Here is a 12,074-nt window from a genome sequence, read left to right as displayed (position 1 = left end):
AGCTGTAACTGCTTGTTGTGTACTTCTCAGATAAGATGTGCAAGCTTTGGTATTCAGCAAGTACTAGAAGCTCAATTGTGCTCTGTAGAGTGGCAATTTGGCCATCTGTCAAAACTGTGCCCTCTCCTCTGTAGCTCAAGTTTCAGCCATTACATCAGTGCGCCAACCGCCGCTGTATGCATGACTTCGAACTTCGCTCACGCGGCGGAAGAAAAAAAATTTGGCACAGACACTGCTTACATGTGGGAATGTGAAAGCATCAGAGTCCCTTTGGTGAAATGTTTTCGATTTATGTTCTTCCACGTGCATTAGAGTTCTTTCTGCTGATTCGGTGTCTATATTTGCATATATATTGGATACAGACGGGCTCATTTTATATGCTCAAGATGTGGTGCCACCTAATCCCCATTGGCTTTGCCATCATGTGCCCAATGACACAGATACTAGGCACACCTTTAGTCAGCCTGAACCGTGGAGCCGCCGTGGTGTCAGGGAAGCATGCTTGTCTCACACTTCGGAAGCCCTGGTTCGGTTCCTACCCAGACCAAAATGTACCAAATTTTCTTTTCAATGCCATTAATTTACTCTGTTTGCAGGAACCTCTGTGAGAAATCTGATGTCAATCTGAGCACTTTTGACATGTTTCAATCTTTGCGCCGTCGCTCATTTTTGGTCATGCTGCTGCCACTGATGAATTTTTGCCTAACGAGGTGTATAATGCTTTCGCACTAATTAATAATGAGAGGTAGAAGGGTTCATGGCATTAAGGGGACATTTAGACTCGCATGGCATTTCATTTCAGGCCTCTTCCTGGAGCCCTGTGATGCTCCTGCCTCATGGCAACTTTTATATTTATACATTTATTTATTTCAGGTACCTGCAGCGCCCAAAGGCATTATTGCAGGAGGGAACACACAGTTAGATAAGCTCGATAAAATACAAATCTGAGCAACCAAAAACAACACAGCAATAGAAAAGTTCACGCCGCTACTACAAATTCAACAGAAATGCTCTGAACGATGCTTCAGTGTGACAATCAGCAATTTCCTGTGGTAGCTCATTCCACTGCTATATTCTGTGTGGAAAAAATGAGTGCTTGAAGACGTTTGTTCTACAAACAATTTCTCTTGTTTTTAAAGAGTGGTCATTTCTGGGAGATAAGAAATGAGGAGGCAAAAGGTAAGTTTCTTCATCTATTTTAACCATACCGAAATAAATTTTAAAAAGCATTCCTAATCTCATGTTTTCTCTGCGTGTGCTTAATAATTCCCACCCCAAGCTATCCTTAATAGTGTTTCATTGGTTATGCTTCGCAGTTTCGCTGAACTGCAGAATGTGCCAAGTACCTCCTTTTGTGTAACGTGAGTGCAACTTTCAACACTTGGTGCACACAAAGTTGGCACATTCCCAAACCACTATGGGAGGAACTGCGCACAGCCTCCCCTGACAGGAGTGATGTAGACAATGACAGCACTAACACAAACGCAGAAAGAAACCCATGTCTGCTAGTTGAAGAAACTGCATAGGTGGTGGATGTTATGCAGTTATTAGTCACAAAAACGGTACTACTAAAAAAGTTGTGTCCTTAGTTGAATGAGATTTGAGGTGCATTGCAAGTCTAAACTGACTTAAAATTTTCAGGTAGACTTGCTGAGGTTGATAAGTGGCTGTCACGTTCTGCTGCTGAACCTCACGGCATACGGTTTTGTTGAACATAACCCCTCCATATATCATGGAAATTGGAGGTAGTCTCAAGTCACATTAAGACTGTGCTGTTGAAAGCTGGAAGCAGGCTGCATCGGCCAGTCATCCTACATTCCTGCTGTGCTTCTCTGCATTCAACGCAAGAGCCTGGTCCCCTGCTGTCACTTCTCTCAAAATACGAACACGTGTAAAGTTTGTGTGTCGCATGCAAGGTAGCCAGTGTTTTTAACAGGTTCAGTGCTGCAGCACTTATTCAAGTGCCAATTCCTGTGAGTGGTGACCCACCAGTCATCATAATATTTATCTGGTGCATGGTGACCCACAAGCGAGTCTCCAGGGGGATATATGTCTGTGAAACTTCCCAAGAATGCAGAGAGATTGTGCTACAATGTGTCAAATCAGAAGCAACAAGAATTTTATCTCTCTTTGATTTGTATAGCAGAGATGTCCCTTATGCACCGGAGAAAGGCAATCGCAGCCTCAGAGGGGGAATAACACCTAGCGCACCAGTGCACTATGTCATAGTGAACGAGTTGAAGGAACACAAAGAACGATGGGATTTAGTGTGAGCATGCAGGGCACGGCGCTTTATACGACAACCAATCACTAGATCACACAGCTTTTTAAAGATGAAGAAGAAAGAGCCTGACAAGTGCGGAATACTATGAGGAGGAGAGAGAGGTTGAAAAAGACGGACACAAGGGCACGGAGCCGAGAAGTAATGCTGTCGGTCTAGTTACGGGCTCAAGTTCCAGGACTTCTACCAGGCCAAGGTAACCATCTGGAAGAATGCTCAAGGCCACCCTGTGGCTTCTACACTTTCTGACCAGTGATCTCCAGCATTACAGGCATTATGGGTCTGAATGCAAGCAAAACATCGCCCGCCCGTCCTGCGACCACTTGGGCGTGTTTCGTACTATCATCAAGTGTCTGCAGTAACCCATACGCACAAGACCAATGCCCTACCTCTTCACTCGCACTTCGCAAGTACGAGCGGCCAGTACAAATTTCACATTACGTTGTTAACCTTCCTTAAAACATTTAAAGTCGCATATTTGATGCCATTTGTGTTAGTAAATTTAGCTTGTGTTATATTATCTACTTTATGGTTTAAATTCACATTTTCATGTTAAAACTGGCTTCACTGCCTTTTTACCCCCCCTGAGGCAGAATAGAAAACTTAAATGATGCAATTCTACCTATGCAGTGGGGTATTCACCCTCATGTACAACTTGATTGAACATATTGTACATATTGTTTATACGTGGGAGCGGGTAGACGTCCTTCTTTGTAATGCTGTTCAGATGACGGTAGTCTACACAGAAGCGCCATGTGCCGTCCTTCTTAACCAACACCACAGGTGACGCCTAGGGACTCGATGAAGGCTCAATGATGTTTTTATCGAGCATTTTGTTCACTTCATCTTGAATTACTCGGCGTTCTGACGCAGAAACTCGATGCGGTCGTCGGTGAATAGGCGCAGCATTGCCAGTAAGAATCCGATGCTTGACCGTGAGCGTCTGGCCTAAAGGGCGATCGTCGAAGTCGAAAATATCGCGGTAGGACGATAATACTTCGCAAAGGTCTTCAGCCTGCATAGAGGACAGGTCCGTCGCAACCATTTTCTTTATGTTGGGATCAACGCCCGAGGCTGGCGCAAGGGGCATGCTAAGTTCGCGAGAACCATCGGGCAATAACGCTGCCACGTATTGGTTGCTGAGACAATCAATGGTGGCAAGGCAAATACCTTGCGGTAGAATTTGCTTTGCCAATCCAAAGTTACAGACAGGCATGCGAGTGCGGTTCGCAGTGATTGTAAGTATACTGTGAGGCATGGTAACGCCATACTGTATTGGGATGTCGGGCAGAGGAGTGACGAGGTACTCGCCATCAGGAACTGGTGGGAAAGACAACAGTTCAATGTAGGCTATGGACTTTGGCAGCAGGCGAAGAAAGCCGGTGGAGCGTAAGTGGCAGTGGGGTGCGTCAGAAGGTTCTGCGAGCATTGGCAACTCAACACGAAGGGTACTGGAAGAGTAGTCAATAAGGGCAGAATGGGCGGAGAGAAAATCGAGGCCGAGAATGAGGTCGTGGGGGCAATGAGCAATTGTGGTGAAGAGGACAGGAGTGTGGCGGCTGGCGATGCTGACACGTGCCGTACACATGCCGATGATAGGCACAGTACCGCCATCCGCAACGCGGACTACGCGTGCCGACGCTGGGGTGAAGAGCTTGTTCAGTCGTCGTTGGAAGGCAGCACTCATAATAGAAAGATGTGCTCCTGTATCGATGAGTGCCGTGACAGGATAGCCGTCACCGTCAGGAAGGTTTCGCTTTGTGGGTAACGTGAGCAGAGGATTTGAGGGTAGGGTCGACAAAGCAGCTTCACCTCCAGAAGCTGCAGTGCCTAGTTTTCTGGGTGGGTCTGGGAGGCGATAGGCGGCGAAGAGAAGCGGCGGGGTTGGGGCGAATGAGACTGGTGGTGTCGAGGTGAGGGCGAGCGGCTGTAGCGAAGGTTTGGAGCAGGGGCATTAGCGGTAGTGGGTTCGTGGCGGGTGGCCTAGGGTACAGGAGGTCCAAAGGTGCGGGAATAAGTGGCGGCGTAAGTCCGAGGAAGTGGTGGCCATAGGTTTCGGCAGTGACGGGCGATGTGGCCGATGCAACAGCAGTGGAAGCAGATCGGCTTGTCATCAGGGGTACGCCATTCGGACGGGTTGCGGTGAGATGTGGCAGAAAAGGACCGCAAGGGACGAGGGGGACCGCTAGATAACTGGGGAACGCTGGGTCGAGGCGTGGAACACATGGTGTTCAGACCCATGTTTTCAAATTCCTGCCTGACTACAGCCTGAATCATTGTAATAGTGGTTGCTGGCTGATCGGGAGGCGTCGTGGAGAAGGCTGGCGAACAGGCAACCTCGAGTTCGCGGCGAACAATATGGGTGACGTCGTTGCAGGTGCAGGTGGTGGTCTGACGTGGTCGACCCTCACATGTTGACGTAGCAGCAGTGTTGGGTAGCCGCGCAATGTGGTGTGAGATACGGCGGCTTTTAGCCTGTTCAAGACAACGATATTCTTTTATAATGGCGTCCATAGTCGAGCCGTTGCCGAAAACAAGCAAATTGAAAGCGTCATCGGCGATGCCTTTTAGCACATGTGCCACTTTATCTGCTTCAGACATATTATCGTCAGCTTTACGGCACGGCATAGAGCCAAGACGTCGAGGATGTAGGTAACGTATGGCTCTGTAGATGACTGAATACGAGATGCAAGAGCCTTTCTCGCGGCAGCCTTGCGCCCAATGGAGTCGCCAAACAGTTCCCGTAGCTTTTCTTTGAAACTGTCCCAACTGGTTATTTCGTCATCATGCGTTTGGTGCCACACGCGTGGGGTGCCGCAGAGATAAAAGATGACATTGGCGAGCATAATCATTGGGTCCCACCTGTTATTAGCACTGGCGTGTTCATACAGCTTGATCCAGTCGTCGACATCCTGTCCCTCCAGGCCAGAGAACACACCTGGGTTACGGTGTGGGGCAACCGTGACAATCGGAGCCGTCGGGCAAGCCGAAGCATGGTGACAAGTTCGGTGTGCCGACCACTTCGGAGTTCCGTGGTGAGGACGGGGATCGCTGACCTCCACCAGAAATGTTACGTGTGGAAAGACACAGACGAAAGATGCTATTTACACGCTATTTACACTGGAGCCAGGCAGCCAGGCTGACACTCGCTGGTGCCAAGGGCACCGACTAACTTCTTCCTCGTTCTCGCGGCGGCTTGTCTCTTGAGCATCGCTCCATGATATTGTAATATTATCATCACACCATATCCCATTCATCCTGTCAAGTGGCTAGTATGCTTGGCCTTCAGTGACGTGAACACAGTGTCTCTTGTGAGCATTGCAATGAGCTGAATGAACTGTCAGTGACTTGCGGCACCATGCGATTGACCTGTGATTTCAGTGACGTATAGAGGAGTCCTGTTCAACACATCTGAAGACATGGTTTACTTGGTGCATCTGAGCTGGTTTACTTTTAATACTTATTGTGCACGCAACATAATTAAACAAGTATTGTAATCAAGGAGTCAGTAGTTATCTAACGAAGCAAAGAAAGCAAAACAAAAACTATCTGTCAGTAGTCTTTCAAGACTGCTACTTACTTCAGGTAATAGGAGGCTGGCATTCCACTCTCCCAACCTTGCATGAGCCTCTTTCAGGTGAAGCAGTGCTTGCAGAAACTGCCACTGGGACAACAGCACCTGAGCCTCAAGCAGGTGATGCAGCGCTTCCATCTCCATGCTGCACATAAAAAAAAAACTCATGGGTAAGCCTGTCAGAGTGCACAGAAGCTCAGATGCAACTCAAAGAAGTCAGGTTCCTGCAGTAAGATCACATATGCAGCAGTACTGTGTGGAGGCCTGCTAAGCAAGCAGCAGAATTTGTCATAAAACTGGAGGCAGTTAGCTTTATCAGAAAGATAACAGTTGATGAAGTAACGCTGTATGTCAGGGGCACTATAATGTTAAGCTATTCTATTCTTACTTTATCCCAATCTGCTGACGTCAAAGTAACATAACCACCAAGACAAGCATGCGCAGTCACCAGCGAGGTTGTTTCAACAGCACAATCAAACACTCTCTTCATTTATAGGAGGTGACTTTTGCTTGGTTTCAAAGGGAATAGCACTGCCTACTGCGACAAGTCATCCTTATTTTATTGGCTGATGGGAGGCAATGACCGCAGAGAAGAAGAGAGTGCTTCAGTGGGGCCGATCTAGCACAGTGAGAGTAGATAACTTGTAGGTTAGGAGAGTGGTGCTGGCATTTCAGATTGGTCCGTTTACCCTTGCTCAGCTTGCAGTGGCTCATTGATGGTTGCAATAGTGTGCAACATGGCATTAAAAATGCCACCTGAACTGATGCTTCGTGAAGAAAATTTGGCAAAGCGATGTTGTATGCATGCCGAAAGGGCTCAGCATTGTTATACTGCCACATAAAATTGTTATTCTGTGCAAAGAAATCTATTCTTGTTGGCCGCTCCAAATACTTGGCACTGGAGCAATCAGTGGACAGCCATCTTCTAATCTTTCCGGAAGGGAGGCAGTCTCCAGCTATTCCAAGAAAAGTCTCAGTTTTGTTCGGCATATTAAGGCATCTTTAGTGCACACCTATCGCTTTGACATGGTGAGTTTCTATGGTTTTGATATGCTGCATGACAGACAGGCAAACTAAGCATCGCCCAAAGACATTTTCACCAATTGCAGAAACTTAACGGTGACAAAGCCATAAAATTCGAAATAAATGTTCTTTTTTCCCCAGCCTAATCATGCACAATCAGTGCATACATGTCATCTTGAGATGGAGACTTTTCACAGTTTTCATGACATCTCGTGACAGACAGTGGGTGGGTCCTCAACATAAAGGAGGCCTACTTCAAGTAGTTCCTCCCCCCACCCTCTATTCCATTGCTCCCTTCCCTTTAAAGAGGGATAAATAAAGTTTTTCATCATCATCATCATCAACAAAGTTTGATTAATTGTGGAGGACTAACAAGGGAAAGGAACAGAAACAGAGTGGAATAGCTTTACTTCATAGTACCCCAGGCAAGGCAAGTGGATTAACTCGTCTAGCAAACCGATGCTTAGAAACAGCATATTTAATTTTGTTTGCAGCAGTGATGCGAGGAAACAAATAAATAAATGTTGACAAGTTGTGCCTTTTTGTCATCAAGTTCAAGAACCGTTACATAAAGGAACTGGCAACCAATTTTCTTGTAACCCATTTTTTTCAGTGCAATGGAAAGCTTACTAGTCAGTGTCTAATCATGAAATGGTAACACAGAAAATTCCATAGAACATATCTTATCAGGATTTTTCGATCTGCAGTGAGGATGTAGTTGTTCGCTGGAAGAATGCTGAAAATGGTGATAGGCGAGTGCAATAGTGATTATATGCTGGCATTAGTGGGAGGCAGACGACAAGTGCGACCGCAGCTGTGAGAAAGTATTATTTAGTTTGTCAAGTCGATGTTCCTTCGATTCATGTTTTCCCCAGTGTTGAAGTATTTCTGTGATAATAGCTATGTGTTTTCATGGTTTCCCATCCAACTGCTTTAGTATTTAAACATTCAAAACAAAATGAACCAGATTAAAAACGAAATGACGCTTTTACATGTGAGACGCAGTTCAACGTGTTGCCATAGCCATGAATGTGCTTTTGATTTCCAAAGCATAGAATGAAGCGCGAGTGTCTAATAATACACCAACTGCAATTTTAAGCAATAGTCATGCTGTACTTAATGACAGTTGACTTACGTATAGTAATCTCAGAATATATCTAAAGTACCAAAATTTCCCTGCCAGGCCTCATCACTTACTGGTTTTTGAGGCTTTCTTTACCAATTTAAATTTATAACTCCTACTTAAATCGCGAACAGCATGCTAGATTCTATCACTGTAAATCATGGTCATTTCATTTCGATAAACATCTCGCAACACATTCTGGCCACTTGTCAATCCCTTTAAGAACGCTGACATGCTTACATAGGGAGAGCAAGCACCTCACTTGTGCAAACTGAAGCTGCGCTAGTCATGCATAACAGCGAGTGCAAGTCTATGGTGTCGAAAGGAAAAATTATCATCCACCTAACTGTAGCCCAAAGCTACAAAGGACACCAAATACGGGTTTCTCAAAACACAAAGCTTTGCAGTTGAAGAGAAATCTGTCTGGTCCAAGGATCGAACCATGGACCAATGCATTTCTGGGATGCTCACTTTATCATCCGAGGTAAAACCAGGAGGTTAGCTGATCGCATGGTGAGGGTGAATTAATGGACAACTCGAAACACAGGGACACTGAATATGGCAAATCAGTTCTGCAGAAGCACACAAGGTGGAAAAAGGTTCATGAAAGGAAGGTTCATGACAGTTTTCTTTTTCATGAACCTTCTTGCATCTTGTGGGCTTATGTAGAACTGATTTGCCAAGTCTATGTGGTGTATTATTTTCTCATCAGCATGCTGTTTAGGCAAGACAAAATACGAACAAGCCAATTTAGACTTCTTAGAAGCTTTATGTGCTCCAAGCCATAAGTAGTGTCAGACCTTTCTTAAGGTCTAGGTCAACATGCTTTACCTATGTCTCATCTTCAGCACGCAAATGGAAGATTGTTGTCTCTGAGGTAGCTCTTTTGCATTTTTCTATTGCTGTGGTACAAACATGCCACAACTGTACATGTGACCTTTATGAAATGAACATCGTAAGAGCAGCATCCTGAGGTATCTACAGACAATGGTTATTGATAATGCTATGAGAAACGCTAATCCCTAGTTCGAGCAGTTATACGAGTGCTAGCTATCTAATATTGCCCTTGAAGGACAAAAGACAAACAAAAAGCGATCACCTGAATGATGACTTCAGTGGCGTCAAGATGGGATGATGAAAGAGCTTTTGATTTTGCAGTATGATATCATTCAGAGCAGCAGACAGCTCTTTGAACTTCATCATCTTACCGAGACTCTGAGAGTACAGCTTGTCATAGCTGCAAGCACAGTTAAGGTACAATACACGGGCCAAATGGCACACACAATGTTTAAAGGGAAGCTGAAGAGGTTTTAGAATTGGAAGAGTTACGATGGTTTCGAAGGCTGCCATAGTATAATTGAACTCCTGAAGTTATTTTTTCTCGATTGTGCACGTAGGAGCGCTGCAATCGCCGTTTAAATTTTCGTTGAAGCTCCGGCCACCTCGCACACCAAGCGTAGCGGCGAAAGACGGGGTGCGAGGATGACGTCAATACAGGGGTCACGTGAGTGCTCTGTTCAAATCGCAGACCCCACTGACACCTAAGACAACGTCAAGATCGTCAGAACCGTCAGAGCTTGTCAACCGACACATGCCATCTCCCACAGATGCTGTGGCTTGTTTTTGCTAAATAAAGCGAGTAGCGGTGACTTTTGGTCTGTTAAACTAGGGTTTTCATATTCAGGGGGTGAAAAACTTTAAGAATTTGTTGAAATATCACTTTTTTTGAAAAGTGCTTCAGCTGCCCTTTAAGGTCATCATTTCAATACTTGTATGTAAAGCAAATGGAGATATTACAAGTACATCATAGCACAACACAATTAAGAAACAGAATCAAAACAGGTGTTTTTGTTTACGTTTCATGAGTCCTTGTTTTTACTGAACTACACTCAAAGCACTTATGATGACATATCAAAATCATGCTGCAAGCCTCATAAAAGTACATTAATTGTTAATGACAGCCGTTCACACAAAGCATAGGGACATACCTAGCATGCTCTGTTAAAATGTTCTGTTGCATAAGCAGGCCTCTTTCCATGACTGATATATTGCACCCTTTTCTTTGAGAAGACAAAACAAACAACTCATTCTAAGGATACAAGTCAACTGATCGGGCACGGGCCACAACAAACGAGTGTAGCTGTCCACAGAGGTGACTTAAGAAAGCATCTAGGACAGGTGCCTGAGGTGATTGCGACATGTAAGATGTGCCACTCTGGAAGGAACCTATCACGAAGCTCGGACTCATAGAGCTCAAAGACATGGCCGATGGCGACGGTGTCATCATTGGTGAGCAGCTCGAAGGTGAAGGACTGCAAGAGATTGGTGTCGAACAAGACGCTTGGTCTTTCAGCCGGAGGAATTCCAGTCGCAGTGCCTCATACAGTGACTTCAGGGAGGTCTAAATGGTTTGGAAATGCACAAAATCATGTAAATGACAGAAACAACAAACAGATCACAGCAAAAATTGTAACAAGGTTTTGCTTTCATGATGAAGCTGAATTATAGAAATGATTAGAAGACGCTGCAAAAGCATGAGAGCTTCTCCGCTAGGAACGAAGTAACAAATAACACGGCATTTGCCCTGCAGTGTGTTTAGATGCTCTTGCACTGCGAATCACTGTTTAGAGTCATTCAAAATCACAAGCGCGGATTACTTCGCAGCACTAACCATGTGATCAGCGCCATGTTATTAATGTTTACATGACATAAATGGCAGCTTTGGAATAAGCACTCACGTCTTTTCTCAAGAAACTTTTTGGAGCCAAATACTGCAAGGACATGTACAGCTTTTCCGCGACGGCCATCTGCGACAGCGCTGTAAGGACGCTGCTGAACAAGTAGTTGGCGCCTGTTTTGCACAAAACATCACGTTCTTTCTCCTGCAAATAAGATTCACGAGATGACACCAGCCGTAAATGTTTTCGACGAGCGAACTTCATACTTACAACGATCTCTTTCGCTTTGTCATAATTAAAGTGCCCAAGGCTTGAGAAATAGAGCTCCAAAACTTTCTGCTCTTTTGCCAGAAAGTCTTCACAATCCATGTTCCCGAAAAAACCCGATCATTAAGTTCTGCACCGGTTAAAACACTCCATAACCACGCAACCAGAACAACGAAAACACAAATCAGCTGTAGACAGATTGGATCAGCTTGGCTTGTAATTGTAATCGTAATTGAACGGTCTACTGTGCAATGTGTTATAGCAATAAACATAAACAATATACAGCATTTACTTGTTATTGAGAAGCGTCCGGCTTGTAAAATTTGGCCGAAGTATTGCATGGCGTTCTTGCGCAGCCTCCGAGTGTCGGGCGCATCGTTTTCACGTTGGTTGTGCCACTGCCGCACATCGCGATCTGACAGGACAGATGTTGGACTGGCACTGGTCTCGGCACATAGAACTTTGGCACAGTGTTATTCTCTAGCAATAAATCTGCGCGAAAAGCCGATTCATTGCTCTATGCAAAATTCTGTGGGACAAAGCTGTGGCAGGTGAAGAACGCAGCGACTTCAACACTGCTCTCGGCTCCCGTCGTAGGAAGAAAGAGTGGCCTTCGAGATCGGCCTCATTTTTCGTACGGAGTATTACACGGATATGGCGTTACGTGATTTATAGCATTTTTCGCCTCTTCCATTTTCGTAGTTGGTGGTCGGTGGTTAGCTAGGTCGCCAAAAAAGTACATATAAATGTATAACTCCCTGGATGGTTCACCTTATTTCGCTGACACGAAGGCGCCGATGCAAAGGGCGCAAGCTCTTTGTGAGACGCACGTGAGCAGCGCGAGAAGACACGAGTGGCTAGAGCACTGCATGTGCCGAAAAACTGGACCTGTGCCGGGCCCGTGACCATTTATTGAACCCTGAGGACAATAAATGAAAAATGTAATATGAGAGAGCACGGCCCGGACCCGCCATTGGAATCTGCATGCTGTGACAATAAAACCTTCCAACACGCTTTTTCCGAGAGTACGTGTACAGCTCACATGAAAGGCCGACATAAGTTAAACATGGTTTAAGGATTTCTGGAAAGGCATTCAAAACTATTAACTACGCTTACAGTGTCCTCATA

General features: G+C 45.3%; 1 protein-coding gene across 2 annotated transcripts in view; it reads right to left on the bottom strand.

Annotated features, from left to right (window-relative positions):
- LOC135898754 (KICSTOR subunit 2-like) overlaps positions 1-11,386 on the bottom strand; it is a 50,668-nt gene extending 39,282 nt beyond the window's left edge. Inside the window, exons 1-5 of one of the 2 annotated variants that reach the window (XM_065427887.2) lie at positions 11,239-11,386; positions 10,740-10,883; positions 10,101-10,402; positions 9,101-9,238; positions 5,862-6,000 (exon numbers count right to left, since the gene is read on the bottom strand). In XM_065427887.2, the coding sequence (XP_065283959.1) occupies positions 5,862-6,000; positions 9,101-9,238; positions 10,101-10,402; positions 10,740-10,808 (648 nt within the window). In that variant the 5' untranslated portion in view covers positions 10,809-10,883; positions 11,239-11,386. Of the gene's footprint in view, positions 1-5,861; positions 6,001-9,100; positions 9,239-10,100; positions 10,403-10,739; positions 10,884-10,949; positions 11,170-11,238 lie in introns of those variants that run through there. The other variant, XM_065427886.2, reaches the window with a different exon arrangement.
- Between the last annotated feature and the right edge of the window lie 688 nt (positions 11,387-12,074).

The sequence above is a fragment of the Dermacentor albipictus genome, chromosome 3 (genome assembly GCF_038994185.2).
Source record: "Dermacentor albipictus isolate Rhodes 1998 colony chromosome 3, USDA_Dalb.pri_finalv2, whole genome shotgun sequence".
NCBI classification, from domain to species: Eukaryota; Metazoa; Arthropoda; class Arachnida; order Ixodida; family Ixodidae; genus Dermacentor; species Dermacentor albipictus.
The sequence above is the reverse complement of the archived record's forward strand: the minus strand, read 5'-3'. Positions and strand labels throughout refer to the sequence as shown.